Source organism: Pinus tabuliformis, chromosome 6 (assembly GCF_031772625.1).
Source record: "Pinus tabuliformis cultivar Carrire ecotype Pingquan chromosome 6, CPIR1, whole genome shotgun sequence".
In the NCBI taxonomy this organism is placed as follows: Eukaryota; Viridiplantae; Streptophyta; class Pinopsida; order Pinales; family Pinaceae; genus Pinus; species Pinus tabuliformis.
This window is the reverse complement of record NC_142292.1, coordinates 1,296,458,632-1,296,482,662: the sequence shown is the minus strand read 5'-3', so window position 1 is coordinate 1,296,482,662 and position 24,031 is coordinate 1,296,458,632. Positions and strand designations below refer to the sequence as shown.

The 24,031-nt window shown below is 39.5% G+C and overlaps 1 protein-coding gene across 4 annotated transcripts in view; it reads right to left on the bottom strand.

Moving 5' to 3' along the window:
* The window catches only part of SAR3 (SUPPRESSOR OF AUXIN RESISTANCE 3), a 50,471-nt gene extending 26,682 nt beyond the window's left edge, over positions 1-23,789 (bottom strand). For 2 of the 4 annotated variants that reach the window (XR_016259258.1, XR_016259257.1), the window contains exons 1-2: positions 20,836-23,788; positions 20,427-20,550 (exon numbers count right to left, since the gene is read on the bottom strand). Coding sequence is in view for 2 of the 4 variants with exons in the window: in XM_089426188.1 (XP_089282314.1) it covers positions 20,427-20,550; positions 20,836-23,499 (2,788 nt within the window). In the remaining 2 variants the exon portion in view is untranslated. Of the gene's footprint in view, positions 1-20,426; positions 20,551-20,835 lie in introns of all 4 variants that reach the window. The other 2 variants (XM_089426188.1, XM_089426182.1) reach the window with 1 other exon arrangement.
* Positions 23,790-24,031: the final 242 nt, after the last annotated feature.

The following is a 24,031-nucleotide window of genomic DNA, read 5'->3' as shown; positions in this document are numbered from 1 at the left end:
AGGTCAAGAGAGTGCCAATTTGGGCATATCCAGATATTGTGCTCAAATTTGATTGTTTCCTATAATAAAATAAACCCTCATCTGTTACACCAGTTTTCCCACATTGGGTTTTCCAGTGACTTTTGTCCAAAAACAACGGTGTCACTTTTATTGTGTGTGTGCTCATTTTTTTAGTCCCAGTGTAGTTTTTGCAATGCATTTTATTTTTGGTCAAAATTGCAATAGTGATTTTATTCGTTGTTTGTCATAATAGCAAATAAACTACACAATAATATTCAATTAAAAGAATAATTTCCAGTTTTTGCAATAGTGAAAATTTCTCATGGTATCAGAGCAAGTTTGGAGACAGATCAAAAGCTCAAAAGCAAAGGAGAAATTTTGCAGCTTCAAAGGGAGTTTCTACGCAAAATTTATGGATTTGTACAGAACACCAACAAGGAGTGCGAATTAGGAGAGGCGGGGATTCAATTTTCAATTTGCAGCCAACAAAAAATTCGAAGAGCCTCAGTTGCAGTGATTTGCAGGCAGTGGTGTTGTCGGGAAGCAGTTCCAGTGAACAGATAGTAATTTCATTGAGCAGATTTGGGCGCAGATGGTTTGCAGCAGCAGATCAGCGTTGGGTGGAAGAGAAAAAGCACACAGAGGAAGAAGTTTTCCAGAATTTCTCTGAGGGATTCCAGATCCAGTTTTCTGGATGAAATACAAGATTTTTTGTAGCAGAAGGCAGCAACTAGGCAAATCTATGCATTCCAGGAGGGAGTGCAAGTAGTAGAGTAGGAAGCCAAACATGAAAGGGAGGAGATTCTTGTTTATTTTCCCATATTTGAGTTTTGCAGAAATGACCTTAGTCGGACTTCGAGCTCAAGATAGGCTTGATGGAACCTCTAACTATTGTATCTGGAAAGCCAAAATGACTTTCTTGCTAGATGAGTATGATCTGAAGACGTATGCAAAAAATGTAGTAGCCATACCTACAAATTAGCAACAGCTAGAGAACTACAATAAGGAGATGGCCAAGGCGAAGAGGATGATCCTCGATGGAGTTCGAGATCATATAGTCCCACATCTAGCTGGTAAGAATACTACCAAAGAAATGTGGGATGTTGTCGCAAAGCTTTTCCAAGATCCTTCCGAGAACTAGAAGATGTTCTTGAAAGAGAAGTTGAGGGCCACTAGGATGCAGAAGGGTGAAAGAGTCACTCCTTATCTCACCAGAATTCAAATTGTCCGAGATGAGCCTGCAGCAATTGGAGACACACCTCTCGATAGTGAGCTAGAGCGTACAACTCTCAACAGTTTCACCAAGTTGTGGGCAACGTTCGTTCAAGGTATCATTGGACGAGATCAACTACCTGGATGGGAGTGGAGCGACTTCACTCAGGAAGAGATGAGGCTTACTCTTGTAGAGAGAAATATCAACATCAGTGGTAGTAAAGGACCAAAAGGTATGAAATATGAGGAGAATGTAGCCCTTGCATCTAAAAGGAAAGAGAAGAAAGGTCCCAGTCAAGGACAAGGCTCAAAGGGAGGAGAAAAGAAAAAGAAAGACTTGTCGAAGATCAAGTGTGGTGAGTTTGGTTACTATCGTACCCAATGTCCCAAGAAGAAGAAGGGCAAGAAAAAGAAGCAGGAGCAAGCAGCAGCTTGGGCAAAGATTGATAATTTGTCCAACAAGTTGGAGGACAAATTCTCACGGTATGCAGTTATACCTCAAAGAGAGAGGTGGGGAAATCTTGAGCTCTAGTTCCCAGAGTTGCAAATATTTGGGCACGATCCATGGAAGATAGCATTAGACGGATGTTTCTTCACGGATCGTTACCTTAGCTACAGGGGCCCATAGCATTTCAGTAGTAGATGGATCAAGTTGTTCAGCATGGACAGTTGCAAAACTAGTTGTAGTCAATTAATTGAGGGGCGCACAACTAGTCAAGGCGTAGACAATTACTTAGTAGGCAGTGCAAAGACTAGTTCTCATCAGAGACTCAGGAGACAGTTGCAGAGCCAATACAGGGACACAGTGGATTCAGAGATTGGTTCTCAATTGTAGGAGCAACAACAGCATGAGATCAGTTGCAACGCAGAGTTGGCAGTAGTGTAGGATGGCAAAGCGCAGTGTCAATAGCAGCACAGATGCAGGATGGTTCAGCTACAGGGTTAGCAGTGAATCCAAGTATGCGCAGTAGCTTGGTGCACAATGACAGATTGTTACAGATTTCAAACATCAGCAACTTGAGGGAAGATGTTATGGGAGACAATACCTTCCTCACTAAGAGGGAGTGTTAGTTTTTTAAGCACCGAATAGGTGTTCTAGTCTCGATTTGTGTCAGAGAGGCTAAGAACACTAGACCTTCAAAACCCAAAAAAAAATTCACAAGAAAAGCTTGCGAAACACCTTAATTAAATTAATTAACCATCATTTAAATTTTTCCTAAGTCTAACTTAGGAAAATTGGTTAGTTAATATTAATTAATTCAGGAAAGGTGAAAATGTTCTAAAAACTCACACGGATTGAGTTTGAGATGATCTTCGTCGTTGATGGAGATCTAATCATGGTCGTTGGTTCACCAACGAGAGATTATAAGAGCAGGTCGATGTGGATGGAGATAGATACATTAAAGTAGAGGGAGATCAAGGAGGATCGAATTTCCCAGAGAAAACAAATTCAGCGCAGGGAAGAATTCAAGCCATAGATCGAGTAGCAGAGGCTGAGGAACAGCGACAGAGAGATTTCGGAGGATCTTTCCAGTTCCGGAGAAATAGTAGCAGAGAGGCCGAGTTATTCCACTAAAGGTTGTGGAGGGACCTGCACACAAAAGGCTCAAGGAGGCAGTTCGATTCAGCTAAGGAGAGGGTCGATTTAGGTGCTAGAGGCCAAGATAATTATTTAGGAGGCCAAGCGAGTCACTTCCAGAGGCAGAGAAAGGCAAAGCTACAAGATTTAGCGAGTTCCAGAGGCAGAGCGAGTAGAGCTTGTGTAAGAACTGTGTAGAGGCTCAAGCAGGGGCAATTCGAGTAGCCAACTTTGCCAAATTTCGGAGTCGGGATCAGTTGTGGAGTTGAGGCATTTGCCTCACAAATATTTTGGCCACATATTTACTGATGGATTGCCAGTTTGGGCATCCAGATATTGTACTCAGATTTTGTTGTTGCATATAATAAAATAAACCCTCATTTGTTGCATAGGTTTTCCCACATTGGATTTTTCCAGGGACTTTTGTCCAAAAACAACGGTGGCATTTTTTGTGTGTACGATTTATTTTCTCAGTTCTAATTATTTTCCGCAATGCATTTTATTTTTGGTGAAAATTGCAGTAGTGATTTTATTCGTTGTTTGTCGTAAATTGCACATAATAATATTCAGTTAGAAGAATAATTTCCAATTGCTGCAATAGTGAAAATTTCACATAATCTTGGTATTGGAACCTTGATCTATTGTTGTGCAAGAAACATACATGCCATCAAAGAAAATCCAAGTCACAACATCCATTTAATTACCCATTAGAGAGCAAGCAAGCTAGGTGCAAGGATATCTTTCTTCACATCCTAGTCATATAAAGCAGTCAATAAATAAATAATATTTCTCAAGGAAGAGGATGTCTCTCCACCTCATTAAGAGCATAAACAAGTTGCTCAATAGGCTTGAAAATGCTATGTGGTTTAGAGCACACAAACTTGATCTTCTTTCCTAATCTATGGCATCGAAATCTTTTATAGTGATGCTTCGTGGAAGACATGCACTAAGTGGATGCATTGTCCATAAAGCACGAGGACAAGCTATCAATATCATTTCAATCATTAAATATATTATTCATCTTGTGATTATTTGTAGTAGCAACATTCTTACCTCCATCTTGTCAATCTAGTGGTGGTGATCTTGTAGAATTCTAGAAAAGTAGTGTCTATTTGTGTCCAAATCCATCTAGGTGTGTGTAGGTAACAATGTAGACATGCACTTGAAAGTAAATTTTCCATAGAAATAACGGTGGATGTAAGGGGCATTGCGTGGTTATGGTTCATATTCTTGGACTTCATGCAATGGAAGGAATAATGATCACCGAGCCCACAAAAAACACATCATTTCATCTAGACACAATTTCATCTAGACAGTAATATAAATTTTAAAAAAGTATAACCTCAAATTCCACATTAAAAGCATTCATTAGTCTCATCCTTGAGCAAGCTTGCACAATTGCACCACTAGCATTGCATCATGATATTGTAATGCACGAGCCTACACCATATTTATGTGTACCAAATCTAATTGTGCTAAATTGTGGTAGAGAGAATTGGGAAGGAGGGATGGGTTGTGTTGGAGTCATGATATTGAGAGTAGGTTGTTGAGCAAGAACAAAGCTAATAGTGTTCTACAACGCAAGAAACTATGGAGGCACCAATAAGTTCAAAGGAGGTTTTTCAATATTGAATATTCAAAAAGCCTCAGGTAACTTAGGACTTCTTCCCTAGTTATTGACATGCGGATGTGGACACAGAATATTCAAAATCTATAGTGGACAATTGTCTGGCAAATGATTCTAGTGGAAATTGTTGAAGAATCTAGGGCAATTAGATTAATAAGATTCTTCTCACCATGATAACTATTTGTGAGGTACTTTTATTTTTTCTTATTAGCACAATCTTTGCTTGTTAATATTAGAGTGTGTCTTCTTAGTTCATCAAATAGTTAACAAAACAAAAGAGACAAGAACATTAGATGTTGGCTTTCTGCCAGGGCCAAAACCTCTCACTCTTTGAGAGGAAAACCCGCACAAAATTCTTCTTATAGAGATTCCAATTGACGAATACCAAGACCATGACCCTCAACCTATTAGGCCACTCCAAGACCAAGACACCAATCCTCTTCTTTGTCACTGCTAAGATCATCATCATCACTGCTGCTACATCGAGGTCGTCATTATTGCACCACTAAGGTCATTACAAATGCACCATCACTAAGATCATTGTTGCACCTTTATTGAGATCATTGGTGCACCTTCACTGAGATCATTGTTGCTCCTTCACTGAGACCTTTACCATAACAAAGAGATCTCTATACTGAGATATGTATATATATACATACGAGAGTTGCACCGAGATCTTCATCAAGACTATGACTGAGACCATGACTACCACAATACGAGATGATTGTGTCTAGTATGCCGAGAGTGTATTACTGTGGGATCACTGAGATCCTTCTCATCTCAACTATGTCGAGACTGTGATTATGTCCTCTCCCTGCATCAAGATCTTCATCATCACAACTATGCCAAGACTGTGACTGTGAGACAGTGATCACCAAGACTTGTGAGGAGGTCGAAACCTTATCTCTGTGGTATCCATCCAAAAACCACAGAGATAGCCTCATCCTGCACCATGGACAGACTTCTGAAATATCTCATTGTGGCATACGAAACCCTTCCTACGACTGCCCTCTCTTCTTGTGACATCTGAAATCTTCCTGTGACAGCGTTCCGAAAGCTTCAAATGAATCTGAGTTCTGTTCGTTTTGTGGTGACCCTAGCCGCACATATAGAGTGGTTTGCCTCCATATTTGAGCCGACATGATATGTTGAACAGGTGTGTCTCTATAGGTGAGCCGACATGACTTCTTTAGCTATTTTGGAGGTCGATTTCTTCAAAATGGATTGTGCTTGTCTTTTGGAGGGCTTCTTAACATTTCTATAAACTTGTATACATTAAACATAGGCACAAGAAGAGCTTCTTCATACATGACATTGACTCTTTGACTTAATAATAAATCTTAAGGCTCTCAATGGGAGCCACTAACAAATAAACCTCTTGCTCATGAAATTTGTGTAGCAAGGCATACAAAAATAATTTCATTTCTTTTATTTCATCATTTACAAAATTCATGTCATTATGAAGACCGAACCTAGTTACACTTTCTTCAACACTCCATCTTAACTAGGGAGGTATTCATAATGGTACTTGGTCATTCTCAATCTGAAGAATTTCTCATAAGAAGAATCGGATTGGTAACCAATTTATCTAGCATCATAGTAACCAACATTGTTTCCATAGCAAGGCCTTGACTAACAGCTCTATCTCTCATCAGATCAAAGCACAATGTTGGCGAGACCAATGACTATAGACACCTTCATCATTGTCTCTCAAGGTACATACCCACCCAGGTGTTCACTGAGTATGACCTTCTAGGACTATTCTTATCTTGGGTTCCCAACCCTCAAAGAATATCGGTCCTCTTGCCTACTCTTATCTTGGATGCCCTACACATCCTCAAAGAGCATCAAATGCCAAATGATTACCCAATCCTCCATTCTTTCTTCTCAAGTGAAGACAAGAATGTTGTGTCTATCTCTCCCTCTTAACTAGAGAAGATATGCCCATTCCTGTAAAGGAATATACCCAAGTTCCCTATGACCAGGAACTTGCCCAAGCTCCCTCTCAATTAGGGACTTGTCAGAGCTCCCTCTTAACTAGGGACTCTCCTTTTCATCAGCAGCTTCTTAGTGAGTCCTTCAACTGCTTTATCAATTTCTTTTCTTTGATGTCATGAAATTCAGTCAAGCTTCTTCCTTGTAGGGCATTAGCCACCCATCACTTTCCTTCTTGGTTCGTCATGTCATTCCTTTCTGTTGAAGAATCTAGGACAAATGTGTGTAGTGTGATTCTTCGTTACTTTGATAACAATATGTGGAGTATTTTTACTTATCCTTATTAGCTTATTCTTCTTCTTATTATTCTTAGTGCATATGTGTGTACTTCATCAAACTACTACCAAAACATAAAAACAAGAACACAAGATGTTGTCGCTCTGCCAAGGCCAAAACCTCTCTTCTCTTGAGAGGAAAACCCTTTAGTGAATTTCTCTTATTGAAGCTTCTATTGATCAATGTCAACCCTTGACCCTTGACTAGGAGATCCTCCAAGCACAAGTCAAGTCCTTTCAAGATCACTTCATCTTGCAACACTTTGTCTTCCTCCCTTCGGCACTTCTTCCAACAATTGTTGCAGACTTAGGGCAGCATCAATGCATTCCTAATTCTTCGCACGTGTGAGTGATTCTCCTCACAAAACCATGTTAGACTTTTCTTCCTTTCTTTGCTTGCATACCCTTCTTCCACGCTTGAGAGAGAGGCCTAATAGGCCTAGTTTGAACCCGAAACAATGAGATATATGTGGTTGTGATAGTGTTGTTGTGATGACCGCAGTCAGCCCTCCTTCTCTCGCACATGTGACTGTGCTAAGCCCTAGAATAGACTTCTAAGGCTCGTTATTTCTTCCTTCTTTCTTCGATAGGGTGAGAGGTCCTTTCGCTCATCTTGGGAGACCTTGTGAGCCTAGTGTCAAGGCCAAACAACACAAAATAATGGATTGTTTGTTCCTGCTATCATACCCGCAAATTTCTCCTCTTCTCCCTCACACGTGTGACTGTTTCTAGCCCTAGGAACATTCCTTTACCTTCGTTGTCCTTCCTTCTTTTTTCATTGCACCTTGGAGACCCTTTAGACTTCCCTTTCCTTCCTTCTCTCAGCTTTTTGTCTTCGCTTATTTCAGAGAACCTTGAATGCGTTTATAGAGGAGTGGACAACCTCTGTATATAGGGGCTTGTCCCTCCATTTAGGCCGACTTGTCAACTGTTTGTAGGCTGACTTGAGGACTCTTAGGAGGCTAATTGGTTGAGCAGACTTCGGATAGTTTCCATGGTGGTGTAGCATGCTTGAAGGAGCTTCTTGATGGTGCCATTGCATAGGAGTAGACTTGACTTTGCTTGGAGGTTTTTCCCTTTGACTTTAGTATATATTTACACATGGTGTAACGTGCCCTTAAGGTCATCAACACAATTCTTTTGACTATTTGACTCACCTATAGCACTTTAAATAGTGCTAGACCTATTTCAGTGAGCAAGAAACTCATTGACTTATATTATAAAAATAATATTATTTTCTTGAATAAATACAAATATCAAAAGTACATTTATGAAGACCGAACCTAGTTACATTTCCTTCAACACTTTCTTCATGGAAAGTGGCCTTCTTGATACATATCTAGAACCTTCGTCATATGGCTACTTCTTCCACATGTTTATTTCAGGAATTTCCATCCACCACATGAATGCTAGTTGTACTTGTACTTACAACTCTTGTTCCAGTAGCTTTGCATGAACTCATCCAGATATTATTCAAGAAATCAAAACATAACATTAAATCAAATTGTACCTTACTAGATGGCTCTTCATCATGACATCTTCCTGTAAGTATCAGCACCCTACATACATGTTGACACATCTCCCAAAGATATCCATTGTCAAGGGTCTCCATCTTTTCCAGACTTCCATCAGAGTCTTCATATCTTTCCAGGAGTTTTTCCTAGTCAAATCTTCTTGGTCTTTTGGATGTTGATTGCCTTCATCAGGGTTGCCTATCTCACGATCTCTTCCTTCCTCACACATTCCATTCCCAGGAGCTTTCAATCAGAGTTCTTTAATTGTAGTCAACCACCTCATACTTTATATAAGGACATATTATGTTGATTTCATCTAGTGTGACTTATGCCTTCCTGCATCCTTTCAGAGGAGGAGATCCTTTTCCCTTGATCATGCTTCTCAAGACAGGAGTAGTGATCCATGTTACCTGCAACCATACGACATAACTTTATAATATCAAATACAAGCATACATATCTCATTTTACCTTTAGGTCATCTAGGCTTCTTCCAGTAGCTTCCTTCATTGAAAAGATCTTCAGCCCCTTGATTTGCTTCATCTCTCATGTCATCATACCATCATCCCATGAACTCCACAAGTTGGAGTTTTTGATGAAACACTTGCTTCTTTTCTAGATTAGTGAACCCTCCAATGAGGATTCCATCATAGAATTTTGAGGATCTTGTATATCCCCCTCTGGGAGATGTTTCTTTTTTGACTTTATGCATGATGAGCCTTGTCCTAGATGACTTCATCATTTCCTTCAATATTTAGAGGTTCCCAAGAGCTATATCTTTCGTGTTTGACTGCCATGGATTTTGTCCTTCATGATTCCCATGGTGATGTCACGAGCTCTTGTTTCTAATGCTTCCATGATGCCAGGATGCATCTTATTGTCATGGCCATATCAAAAGATTGAGGAGCTTATGATAAGACCCTTTTGAGAGGGATAACATCTCAATCATAGTAGAGATCTATTACTCCCTCTTTCCTTGGCCCTTTTCTTCAGCTTTTTCCATCTTTTCGGTGATATGAGCTTTCGTTCCATAATCTTTACATCACATTGAATCTTAGCTATATTGTTTTGTCTTGTTTGAGGACCAAACTTCCCTTTCCTTTCTACAAATGTTTGAGTCCTTTAACCTTCAACACTTTTGCCCTCAACTTGTCTTTTTCTATCTAGCATAGAGACCACAAGTTGTTAAATGAGGCAACCTTCTTGTTCATGGACATTTGTTACCTTGCTTATCAATTAGAACAATGATTATTATCTTCTTATCATCTCTCCCAGATCTCCCAATTGAGATCTCATGAAGATATTCCTTCATTCTTGGATACCTTTTGTGTAGATCAGGTCTAAGTGATATGACCTTCTTTACTGCATTTTCAAAGAAGATATCTTCTAGTATTTCATATATCTCTTTTATGTCTCCTCTCTTGCTACATAGGGATGAGAGGACCTTTGACTGATTTCATAAGAATCCTATGAGTCCCTTGATCCTTTTACATGCATTCAAACAATGCTTGACCTTCAGAGTCTTTTCCATAGACATCAATGACTTCTCTTCTAGGGATTATACCTACCCTCCTTTCTTATGCAAGGAATTTCGATGAACCAACCGATTTATAGATCTCCTTGCACGCACAAAGTCATTTAACCAAACTTGATTATAATAGGAAAGGCACTTACTTGACAAGTGAAGATGAACTCCTCCACTTGATCACTTTGAAGATTAGAGCTTCCTCTTAGATGATCTTCTTTCAAATGAAAAAGTCGTTCTTCAATAGAAAAGGTTGCTCCTTATGATGAGGATGATTTGTTGTTTCTTCAGATAATCTTCTTCTAGGGTAAGGAGATGATTCTTGCTTGTGAAGATGACATTGCCTCTTCTTGTAGTGCAGATCAGAACTACTTCTAGGGTTTCAACTTGATAAGAGCCTTGGTGGCCTTTTGATGATGACTATGGAGACAAAAGTTCTTGTTGTGGTAGACTGCTTCTTTGATCTAGGGTTTGATCCTCCAATGTAGACCTTGATCCTTTTGATATTCTTCAACTTGCTTTGATGCTCTTCTTGAAACTTGATCCTTGAATGTTTCTTTTCTGCCCTTCCTTTGACTTCAACACCTTAGCTCTGATACCATGTTGAAGAATCTAGGGCAATTGATTAATAAGATTCTTCTTGCCATGATAACTATTTGTGAGGTACTTTTATTTTTTCTTATTAGCACAATCTTTGCTTGTTAATATTAGAGTGTGTCTTCTTAGTTCATCAAATATTTACCAAAACAAAAGAGACAAGAACAAAAAATGTTGGCTTTCTGCCCGAGCCAAAACCTCTCACTCTTTGAGAGGAAAACCCACACAAAATTCTTCTTATAGAAATTCCAATTGACAAATACCAAGACCATGACCCTTGACCTATTAGGCCACTCCAAGACCAAGACACCAATCCTCTTCTTTGTCACTGCTAAGATCATCATCATCACTGCTGCTACACCGAGGTCATCAATATTGCACCACTAAGGTCATTACAGCTGCACCATCACTGAGATCATTGTTGCAGCTTTACTGAGATCATTGGTGCACATTCACTAAGATCATTGTTGCTTCTTCACTGAGACCTTCACCATAACAAAGAGATCTTTATACTGAGATATGTATATATATACATATGAGACTTGCACCGAGATCTTCATCATGACCTTGTCTTCATCAATACTATGACCGAGACCATGATTACCACAATGCCGAGATCATGACTATGTCTAGTATGTCGAGAGTGTATTACTGTGGGATCACTGAGATCCTTCTCATCTCAACGATGCTAAGGCTATCACTGTGTCCTCTCCCTGCACCGAGATCTTCATCATCACAACTTAGGCAAGACAGTGATTGTGAGACAGTGATCACCAAGACTTGTGAGGATGTTGAAACCTTATCTCTGTGGTACCCATCCGAAAACCACAGATATAGCCTCATCCTACACCATAGACAGACTTTCGAAATATCTCACTGTGGCATACGAAACCCTTCCTGTGATTTCCCTCTCTTCCTGTGACATCTGAAATCTTCCTGTGACAACCTTTCGAAAACTTCAAATGAATCTGAGTTCTTTTCTTTTTGCGGTGACCCTAGCCGCATATATATAGTGGTTTGCCTCTATATTTGAGCCGACATGACATGTTGAACGGGTGTGTCTCTATAGGTGAGCCGACATGACTTCTTTAGCTATTTTGGAGGTTGATTTCTTCAAGAGGGATTGTGCTTGTCTTTGGAGGGCTTCTTAACATTTCTATAGACTTGTATACATTAAACATAGGTTCAAGAAGAGTTTCTTCATACATGACATTGACTCTTTGACTTAATAATAAATCCTAAGGCTCTCAATGGGAGCCACTAACAAATAAACCTCTTGCTCATGAAACCCATGTAGCAAGGCATACAAAAATAATTTCATTTCTTTTATTTCATCATTTACAAAGACCATGTCATTATAAAGATTGAACCTAGTTACACTTTCTTCAACAAAAATAGCAACAAATTATCTCTTGAGGCTTTCAGGTAACAAGTCCACGAACAGATATGTAATAAAATGTTATAGCTATCATAAAACATACAATAGCATTTTGCTATATACATCTCAAAAAGACACCAAATGCATTGTATTAGAAAAGAATGGTCAGTCATAAGTGTTGAAATATGTAACTAGGTTCGGTCTTCATAATGACATATGTAATCATGATTTTATGTATTTGATGTAAAGAGAAAAATAAAATAATTATTGTCATTCTTGAGGCATGGGTTTCATGCTCAAGGTTATTTGATTTATAGGTTAAGCACCCATTGAATGCTTCTAGGGCTCGTCTTTAAATCAACAAGTCATGAGAGTCATTGTCATGTATGGAAGACCCCTTTGGTCATGTTACATATTGTAAAGAAAAAATTATTTGAGTCAAAATTGTGTCATAAGACCCTCCAAGATTAAGTCGGCCTACAAGAGATCAAGTCAGCCTCATGAATGAAATTTGAACCCCTGGGAAGCCTATATATAAGAGGCATTCAACCTCATTTGAAGCACACAACAAGACATTCGTTCAAGCAAGAGAAGCGGTTCGATCTTAAGGGCAAGAAGTCTAAAAAGCAAGCGAAGTTCAAGGAGAAAGCTGGAATTGAAATTTTGGGTTTCTCTCTCTTTAAAGTGTAACAAAGTTGTGAAACTAACGCTGTAAAGTTGCATCAAGATAGAAATTGTGAAGCTGCATCAAGATCGAAGTTGTGTAGTTGCATCAAGATCGAAGTTGTGAAGTTGCATCAGGGTCGAAGTTGTGAAGCTACATCATGGTCGAAATTGTGAAGTTGCATCAAGGTTGAAGCTAAGAAGTTGCATCAAGGTCGAAGTTGGGAAGTTGCATTAAGGTCGAAGCTGTGAAGTTGCATCAAGGTCGAAGTTGTGGAAGCTGCTAAGTCGAAGTTGCAGAAATTGTTGTTGGGGATCAAAGTTGCTAAAGAAGTTGTTGGAAGATCGAAGTTTGACGCTGGTAGCTGGTAGCTGTGATCATCAATAAGGAAGGTTGACTTGGTTGTGGAGGGGTCTTGGTCAAGGGTCATAGGTCTTGGAATTTGTCATTTGAAGTTCTAAAAAAAAAGAAGAGTTCTTGTGGGTTTTTCCTCTCAAAAGGAGAGCCTTTGGCCCTAGCTGATAGCCTATATCTTGTGTCGTCTTGTCTCTCTATTCTTTATTGTTTGGTAGTCGTTTGATGATAAGAACAAAATAATAATCAAGTTGAAGAAGAAGCTAATCAAGATAAGTAAAATGATATCACAAGCAGTTATCAATTTAAGAGAAATCACTTAATCTAGTTGCCCCAAGATTTCTCAACAATAAGAACTATTAGTAGTGAATTGAAAGGCACAATAAAGTCCTACAAACTATAACTCATATATGGTTTGAGCAAGTTAACAATTTATCACACATCTCTCAGCACTCTAAGGTCTTCATTGTCTCAGCAATTTTAGAAGTTATCCACTCTATAAGTATGATATAAGTGTTATTTGGGTTCATGAACACATTTTTGAGGTATGACTCGACATGTCTTATGGAAGAAAGTTGACTCAAATCAATATAACATTATAATAATGTACTAGCATAATCAAGTAGGCACACCATTAAGCTACATAATAAACATGGTAAAAATTCCATGTTATGCATTCAATAGAAACATATTTGGTTGTTGCTCTTTTCTATTTTCAACCAACACACGACAGATTCTAGGAATATTTTTAAGGGATGGATAACTTGTTATATGATTTGCACATGGAAAATTAGAAAGTGATTGTTTCCAATTTTGACTTGTGGGGCCTCTTTGTACTAAACAAGTTTGATTGTAAATCATTCATATTACTAAATGTGGACTCTGTTGGTAAAAAGAAAACGGTTAAATTCACCAATATTGAATTTGCACCATGTTAAGAAGTGGAGATTGACTAAATCCCTAACACGTGATGATGTATTCAAGGAACGTAGCATGTGAGATCCCAAATGTCAAAAAAATTAATAGTTCTAGCACACTTTAGTGTTCTAATAAAAAAACTTTCGACAAAAACAAGAACACAAACGGGATCTAGAAATGTAGCCCTTTATTTATATTATTAACTGAAGAAAATAGTACATGCCCATACAATAATATCGGAGCCCCGACAATGGCATGCACGACTGCTCATCAAATGAGGAAGCAAAGACATTGAAGCACAATCGTGGACCCTCGATGAATCCACCAAACAGATTACACCCATAGGGTTTCCTTCCCAGGATCAAACTAGAACTGGCCAAGCCAAGTTCTCAACAAAACACAATAAGATTGATAAACTCAAGATACCCCAAATGCCTAGCTCCTATCCCCTTTTCTAGGCTTGATGGACTCTCTAGAAACCTTTGTTTATTGTTTTTCTTGAAAAACAAAGGTAAATACCATGGGCAGATTCCGTCCATTTTGATCATATCAAGAAAAGGGAATATTACAAATCCTATTGCCCAAAGATTGCTTACCCTCAAGCAATCCATTTTTATCCACAACAAAAGCATCTATATATTGATACCAAGATCCCATACAAACCTTCGACCAATCTTGCCCTCAATAGATTCACCTGCATCTCAATGCCACCTAAATCCTGGGACTTGTGGGTTATGATACCATCTCAACCCTCCATCACTGCCCCGTGCCTAAGGGCCCAAGCTGCAATATGCCATTGGCTAAGAGTATCCTCCTAGGAATCATCTGATCAATAGTGTTCCAACTCATAATCTCTCGCCAATCCATCCCATGGGAAGGATCTAATGCATGAATGTCTGCACATGGAATCAATCTACTATGTTGATGTTGCTCGATGCTTAACTCATGCTACTCCACACGGTCACCCAACATGATCCATTTGGAGAACTCTGCCCTGCTCTCCTTATTGTATAAAGGTGCATTAGTAGTGTCGCAAGCCCTATCTATGTACTCATGTAGAGGGTTGCTCTAGAACTCTCAACTGTACTCATCTTGCTGCCTTGTAAGGGACTTGAGACGTTCCTCTACACTAGACAGCTTGGTTGTTGACTCAACACATACCCCTATCAGCTCCTCAATTATTTTGTTCTCCTATAAGACAGTGTCTCGGGTTGTCCAGGCTCTCTTCTTTAACATCATAAGCTTTGTCTTGAAATGCGTGATCTTTCCCTGAAACACCTCTACTGGCGATTTTGGTGCCCTGTTGAATGTCTTTGTACCTGTCTGCACTGAATGCCTAACTATCACAACTTCAACTTAAGCCTTTGACGGACTTTCTGAGAATGATTGGTCCTGCACATCATTTTTGTCATGCTCCCTCTCATGATCATGCTCATCCTATTGGTTTACTATTGTTAGCTCCTCACTCAAGTACCCCTAGCCTCCTCCATTTTTGAAGACAATCTATTGTTCATCCTCTCTAGTTGTCAAACATAGATGCACTGGTGGATTGTTATCTCTACTTGACTGCTCATATTCTTTATGGACATCCTCCTGGAGACCTATGGACTCAGTTATATAGGAGTCTATCTCCTCAACACCATTGGGTAGAATTTCCTCATGCACTTCTAAATGCTTGTCATCTTGCAAGTCTCCTTGAATAATATCACGCTACTACTCACCATCCTGAAAATCAATAGACCCAACTATAGAACACTCCCCATGATCTAAAGGAACCTCCTCTTGTTTTGTCCTTGTTGACTCCTTCCTATCACCTAGACATGAATGGTTAAGTGCCCAAGGCCCTTTGCAGATAAAGCATAGTCCTCTCCTTCTTAGTTCATTCTTGCTGCAAAATTTACTACCTTTGTTCTTGCTTCTTCCATCAATCATTTTAAGCTCCTTTTTAGTCAGCACCCTTCTGACCAATTTTATGTTTTGCATGACCAACTTCTTGACTAGATCATAGGCGGCGGGTGATGCAATTAGTTCCTTTCTCCAAATGGTCAACAGTTTGGATCTTAGTATTTTGCAAATGTTAGCATCTCCTTCTAAGAATATGGAAATAATCCTTTGCATGCTTATTTTGACACGTTCTGGATGGGTTGATGTAATGTCGGTGTAAAAGTTCTGGAGCAACTGAAAGATTAAGTCGTCACATTCCAAATTTAGCATAAAGGTGCCAAAGTTGAACTCTGCCATGAGTTCTAAAATTTTGTCACTTTTGAAAGGTAGGATGCATCATGTTGTTCAACCCTTGAAGGGTTTCCACTATCAACTGCAATATCTCCCTCATGAGATCATTATTGTAAGGTGGTAGAGGCAATGTTAAAGCTATGATCCTACTGAGACAAGAGATAATTGTGAGCCTAAATTCTTCACAAGGATGCTCCCAGAGTTTGGGTTGTATCAACGCAAGCATGGATGGCTTGAGAGCCCAACTAAGTTTCTTCCATTCTGGCTGCCCCACCCTGGACAGGCACGTGTCTAATTCCTCCAACTTACGAAGGTCTATGACTGACTTTGTTCGTTGCAATTCACATCCAAGTGTGAAGAGCTTAGCCCCTCTTCCTTGTCATTCCTTCACTTCCCATGGGTGCTTCTGTTGCAGAATGACATGGACTTTTTTTCGAGAATGGTTTGCTGCTTTGACCATTATTTTGGTATGAGGTATTGGTGTGTATGGGACCATATATATTTTCACTAGTTCGTCAAGATGTTTCTGGTTGTTTTCTAGGATCTCTTCAAGACGACCTATCTTCTCACATACCAAAGCAGGAAAATAAAGGAAGATTACATCAACATTTTGTCAATCATGCCTAAATATTTCACTTCAACAAATTTGGCCCAAAGATACTATAGTCACCAACTTGAATGACTTTTTCACCTTTTTTTTAGCAATCTTGGCAACTACTTCCTATAAAACTCCTACTCTATCTTCAATGAAACTACCCTTCTATAATAATAATTATTATTATTATTATTTTAATTATACAATCAAACCCTCTTTTTACCTTTCTTTCCCCTCTCTCTCTCTTCTTCTTCTTCTTTTTTTAAAATACTTATAACCCCTTTGTATATGCTTTGTTATGCCCTTTATATTAACCTTTCATAACTCCCACAAATAAACCTTCTTGTATATGTTTTGCCCTTTATATTAAACCCTTATAACTCCTCCAATTGTAGTTTGTATGTACGCCCCACCTAAAAGATGTTCACCCTCCAATGGTAGTTCATTCCACCATACAACTACGGTTGCCAAGTCGAAACTTAGTATTCGAAAACTGCCCACTTGACTGTGATGCGGCCCCCAAAAACGGCTTCAACTACTCCACGTTGAATGTAGGGTTTCTCAGCCCACGATGACCTCTGCCTTGATCTCCTCTGCAAATGAGAAGACAAATTTCATCCCCTGACCTTGACAATCTCAGCCTCTCAACAAGTGTTATCAGTGCTCCAAGATACTGTCCTCTGCCTTCAAGGAGATAGGCTCTCGACCCCTTCAGAAAACACAGGTCTGATCTATCAATATGGATAGAATACGGCCTCCGGCAGAAGATTAATTTCGACCTCCTTGATATTTGATTCTTCAACAATCTTGGTTCCTCTCTATAATGCGAATATGACCTCAGGAATTGTTAGACTAGCAGAGAGAAATGGATCCCTGGATAGAGTGTTAACTCAGGAATTTTGTCCTCTTATTACAGATCAATGTATAACCTCCAAATGATGGAAACAATGACAAAAATCTTTTCCAAGTGTTACAAGTCAATGGTATAACCTCCAGATGATGAAAACAATGCCAGAAATCTATTCCAAGTGTTGGCCACCAAATGTATAATTCAGTCCTCAATCAATGACCTCGTCCACCTGAAAACAATAATGAGTTTCGATCCTCCCAAAGATGATGGACCAAATCTGACAAAAGGGAAACTCGGCCTGCTAAGCCAAATGGAATTTGGCCTCCAAACACAAAAGGAAATTCAGCCTCCAGACACAAGAAATTCAACCCTAAAAACCAGTGCAACTCAGTCTATCTTATGTGGTTATCCTCTTATCCAAGCAAACCAAATTTATGACATCTCAAGGCAAAATATATAAATCAACCAAACGATTCCCCAAACTGAGCCTGAATTTATTTGATTGCATTGTCCCTCTATACTGGGGAGATCATTCTAATGAATGTTAACATTTCCCACAAAATAAATTCAAGCCAAGCAAATATCAAGAGTCCAGAAACTGAAAAATGTCTTGAATTGATTCTCCACGCCAGGGAAAATTGTTCCAATTATTTTATGAGCATAGAAAATAAATAAACTAGTGTCAAAAAATCTGCCAGATCCGTCAGCGTTATTTGTTCACTAGTTGTCTGCAGTCGCTGCCACTCTGTGTGCATCCAGTGGTCAACGAAATACATAGGCTACTGCTCAGCAATAAGTATGTGATGGATCTGCAATGCACCGCTCGGCCTCTCCTGTGACAGATCTACGATTCGTGGCCTTGACCAAGAAACAACAGCCTCGTCTCCTCTTGTTGATTTTCACGATCGGATCGGATCTTTCGACCTTTAACCCTTGTGTGACAAATCCGCGAGGGATATGTGCTGACACCAATCTTTGAAATCCACATGTTCCATGGTTGGTAGTCGATCTCCTAGCTCAGGGCAAACAACAACCATTAATGCTCAACGCTTTGTGAGATGTGCCAAGTTCCAACCCTTATACTCACAGTGAAAGATGCGAAGCTCCTCCAAAGTTATCAACATTTCAGGACATGCCAGCTCCTCTAAAGATTGCACAACTTCTGATATCCAGATTTTGATGTTTTGTAAAAACACAAGTTCTGCTAATTGTCTCGGTTCCTCACACTCTTCAAAGATCAAATTTTGAAGATTCGTGCAAAATCCTTTAAGAAGGGTACCTCTGATATTTTTAAGCTACACAGCCATAAATGCTTGAGCTCGAACATGCAGTTGTCTTTGGGGTCCAATTTATTTTGACACTCCATCTCTTTTTAGGGTTTCTCGCTCTCTTTCAACGCAAGCAATTCAATTTGAAGCAAGAATCAAGTTCTCAATTTTCAAACTCTTAAGGTGAACAAAAGCATTTGGAAGCACCTGACGAAATGCAATGTCAGAGATTTCTTAAATTTCCAAACGAATTTGAAAGCATATCCAACCTGGGAGCATTTGACAAAGTGAAGCACTCAAGATTCACTAAATTTTTAAAAGAATTCGGGAGCATTTTCAAACTGGACGCATCAAACAAAAAGATTTTATGGGCTAAAGATAAAATTGATCTCTGAGAAAGGAATAGATCTATCATCTGCCAATCAACCTGCAAAATCGTCAATGTTAAGACACAAATAAACTGATTGATCTTTCTGCAAATATCAACTAGGGTGGACGTAAATAAGACACCGAAATTGATAAATTACTAGCTAGGGTGATTATGGTGGATCACCGAAAACTAGTCTCTCCTGGAAACCTTGATCAGTCTCAACATTATTATGCGATAAACCCTCAAGCTGGCAAGAAAACTAGCTTTGATACCATTGTAAGATCCCAACCGTCAAAATTTTTAATAGTTCTAGCAAACTTTAGTGTTCTAATAAAAAAGATTTCAGCAAGAAACAAGAACACAAACAGGATCTAGAAATGCAGCCCTTTATTTATATTATTAACTGAAGAAAATAGTACATGCCCATACAATAATATCGAAGCCCCTGCAATGGCATGCACAACCGCTCATCTAATGAGAAAGCAAAGACACTGAAGCACAATCGTGGACCCCGAATGGATCCACCAGACAAATTACACCCGCGGGGTTTTCGTCTTGGGATCAAACTAGAACTGGCCAAGCCGAGTTCTCAACAAAACACAATAAGATTGATAAACTCAAGTTACCCCAAATGCCTAGCTCCTATCCCCTTTTATACGATTGATGGACTCTCTAGAAACCTTATTCTATTGTTTTTCCTCGAAAAATAAATACCATGGGAAAATACCACAGTAAATACCATGGCCAGATTTCATCCATTTTGATCATATCAAGAAAAGGGAATATTGCACAGTCTATTCCTAAATTTTACCTAGAGAGATTTATACTAGCTTGATAAAATGATTCTATAGCATCACCCGAATCAAATATACTGAACCTGTCCTTGGATCCTCAGAATAATTGATCCCATCATCAGGACAAGTTATAGCATGTTAGAATCAATTTCTGGTGACGTTACTGCCTTGAGCAAGTCATTTCCTAACTCAAACTCAAACAGTAGCAAGCATTGAGTACTTTAGGAGTGAAGCTAGTGTGAAAAGATCACATATACTGACCCCGAAAACTGCAAAACCATGTTCCTTGATATGAATCAGGTTAAACGGAGAAAGGGGCTTCAATAAAAGAGAAACTTGTAGGAATAGGCACGTTCATTGTGAAACAAGAGGCCGGTGAGAGTATTCTATAAATTATCTATAAATGGAGGTGAGGCCCCTACGACTATAAAGGGGTGATGCTTATTCTAGTTGCATTCCATCCGCTAGGCAGTCTAGTCATTGAGAGGTTAGTACTCTGAAATGTTCACAAGAATTTTTCTCTGCAGAAGCAAAAGAAAGGGGGAGAAAAAGCTGCACAATGTTAAAATAGCAGATATTTGGTGTTGTCAAATTATATTGTTCCATAATGTCTCTTTCCATACGAATTCAAACAACAAATATCAAAGCAATAAAAGACAAAAAACATAGGATGCTCACATGAAAGAAACAGAGAAGATGCAACTGAGGTAATGAAAAGAGAGTGAGCCCTTTGCCACTGTAAACTCTTGAGAAGGTGTTCCAGGGCTCTCGTCGAGTTCCCATAGTATTGGCAGTGTATAGCCTGCAGTTAAGGAGACAGAGAGACATAAGGCCTACCATATTTCCACTATACATTAACTGCCATTGATATCAACACCACCACCAAAAAGAAAAAGGCAATAATAAATAATAGAAAAAACAGCATAAGCAATAAAACCTCCACTTTCCAAGGGTAGCACAACTGTCCATGTTTGGTTCCAAGTACATTTAACCAAAGATGTTTGTGTTGTTCATGATCTCTCTTTGAATTACAGATTAAACAAAATGAAAGAAAAATGAATTTTCATAAAAAAGAATGAAGAATTACCAAAGCCTCATGCATCCACTCAGACGGTATGCCCAATTCCTCAATAAATTGCTTTTGTGTATCAACTGAACTCCATGTTTCACAATATTGGCATAAAATTTCTTTGATAACTTTCTCATGAAGCATTGGATAATCTGTTGTAGGTGGCATGTGAAGAACAACATATATGGCCCAATGACACTCTCCCACACAAAGCAGTTGTGACACAAAGCTCATGTATAATACATGCAGCTCTTTTGAATCCAGTAAACCAATTGCTTGCAGAATGGACTGTTGGTGCCAAGTCATATGATAATCAAGGGCATCATAAGTGGATGAAAAAGAAGTGAACATCTTACTCAGATTCACATAATTTTTCTCATCGCTAGCATGAAGTAGCATGAGATAATAAGTCAGATCATACCGCCCTTCCACATTCAAATTTGATGCCTCTTCTAGAGGTCCTTCATCAATGTAGATGGGAACTGGTGGTGGAGCTACTCCTTGGTCAACAAGTTGTTGAAAAATACTGATAATGGTTGGAAGAGCAGTATCTGGCGCTAAATGATACCACATCAACAGGCCTAGATAACGTTTCCAATCTACTTCCAAACCTGTAAGAGCACCTTGAATATCTCCTCCAAGTAACTTATACAGCTTCAACCTGTCCTCCTCTATGAAATTATAATCCAACCCTTCAGTGTCCCATGCTTCCAGTTGGGCAGCCATATCCGTTCTGTTAATCATTGACCCGCCAGCTTGACTGATCAGACAAGCCATTCTCACATCTCCTCTATAAGCAGACAGTTGGACGGCTTCATCCAGTTGTCTCCCGGTCAAAAGTGAAAATATATGTTTCAAGTCATTCCCCTCTTTTAAACCCCGAACTTCTTCCTGTACACGGTGATCAACGCTCTCTTGCAGCCAGCCACTAAACGCTGCCCTGCGAATTAAAGGCTCTGCTTCGGGATCAATTTTCGTAGAACCCTCCTTTACGTCTGTCATGCCATCAAATTCTTCGTCATTTTCTATGGGCATAGATAATTTTGCATCTCTCTGTAAAAAAAGAACGCTCAAGAGGTGCCAAACCATGACTTGGTGCATCAATATGATGCGTTTCGATCTAGACAACCCTGGAACAATGAGTTGCTTCTCGATAAGCTCTCCATAGCCTTGACAAACGTCCGGAAGCTCAGAGCGGCTGCAGACAGCTTCCCTCAGTTTCAAATTATGTGGACTATGTTCCGAGTCAGCAAGAACTCTACTCATCGATATGTGATGCTTGAGTGGTGAAACAAATTGCAAATCAATAAGGTGATCATTCAACTCATCCTGCTCATTTCTCACCGTTTTGTCAAGGGCGACTTTCTGAATGTAGATTAAGGATGACAAACCATTGACATCGGCAGTCTGCCCAACAGACATACCGCTGTGCACGAGCAGCCCATTGGGTCCCCACCCAACCCTGAAGGACCTTCCCATAAACAATGCCGCATCAACAACATTACCAGAATGCGCAGATATAGGAGTTTCCATCTTCGCATCAAGCCTGAAACCCGTTATTTTTGTCCTCTTAGATGGAGCCAATTCCCCCCTATGTTGTTGTGTCATAAGAATGAGAGGCGAAGAATCTCTATTGTACTCAAGCAAGCATTGCGTACCTGAATAAGGATATTGCTGCCATGTCCTGTGTGGGCTTGCCTTGTGCTTGGCGGGAACTCCTCTGTGGACAGTTCCCTGTAACCCACTTTGACGAACAGCTTCTTTGGCTGGGGTTTTCTGCATAGCGTTCCTAAAAACGCGAGACGCCCTATCTCTCATTCCCGGCATTGCTATGTCTTCGGCTTCTTCTTCTTCTTCGTCAGTAGGAAAAAACAGCATTCTCATCTGTTGCATTTTCACGGGATCGAGCCTTAGATGCTCGGGAAGAGAATGAGAGAGCACGCTTCGATGCGAGGCAGCTTGAATTTCATCCAACGCCACTTGTTCCTCCGCATTTTCTTCTAGATTTTCTGCCACCACTATCTGTTCCTCGACCCCTTCCGAGGGTCTGGACTGTTCCAGCATTAGAATATCAGAAGGCTCCTTACTATTTTCTTCTTCTTCATCATCTTCGTCTTCATCGTCCAGCCCATACCTACTAAAATGCTGAACCACAAACTTCCATTCACAGTTCCAAGGATCGAATGATATAAACTGAGCACCTTGTCGCTCATTCGTTTTCTTCAATCTTTCTCTGTACTGGTCCAACTCCTCTTCACTCTTCAAGAGACTGGCTTCTTCAAGGATAAGAGTGACCTCTGCAGGTTTGTTAAGGCCCTTGCCTACAGGAGGCTTGCTATTTTCATCCCCATAAACCCTTATTTCGCAATTATTGAACTCAACAATATTTTCTAATTCCATCCACCTGACATCCGTTTCCCCAAAAAATCTAACATACCCATACCCTATTCTTCCAACGACAAAATTGCGCACTTTGCTGCAATATCCCGCCTGTAGACTCTGTCTTGAAATTAAATCTGCTACAGATGGCTCTGTAAAATAATCGGCCCTGTGAACCTTCGGAACGGATTCCATAACGACAGTATGACGAGAAATCAAGGCGTCTCTGCTACTCTGAAAGCAAATTTCTCCAGTACCCATTTTTCCCAAAAGAATCGTTTGTGGCGATGGTATGGTGCCCATGCTCCTTAAGCCAAACTCGACGCCCGTTTCATTCGCTTCCAGTGAAGAGAAATTCGTGAATGCCCTGCTTTCTACTGTTCATTTGGCTTTCGATGGCGTCTCTCTAATGGAAATCGGGACCAGTCCCGCTTCCGCCTTGTCATGAAGTTTAGAAAATTCAAAATGTCAGAACTTATTCCGCGTCAGGGCTTACAGGGTAAATTTCGTGCGTTTTTTTAACAATTTATAATTTCCCCGAAAGCATTCAGGTCATATGAACATAATCTTCATAATGGGCGTTAGATGCACAAATGGAGAGGCCTGATGGTTAAAATACATTCAATGTTCATGAATGGTTACTGATGTTTAAATTGTATGAAGTCTTTTGTGGGTATTTTTAATTAATTATTAATGTATTTACAGTGGGAAGTGTTTTGCAATGGAACGAGATTGATGTGTTTTTTTTCATGAATTCACTTTTAAATTTTAATTTACTAAAGTATGAGATGAAATCTGTTAGAATACAATTTTTTTATTATTAAATTAATATATA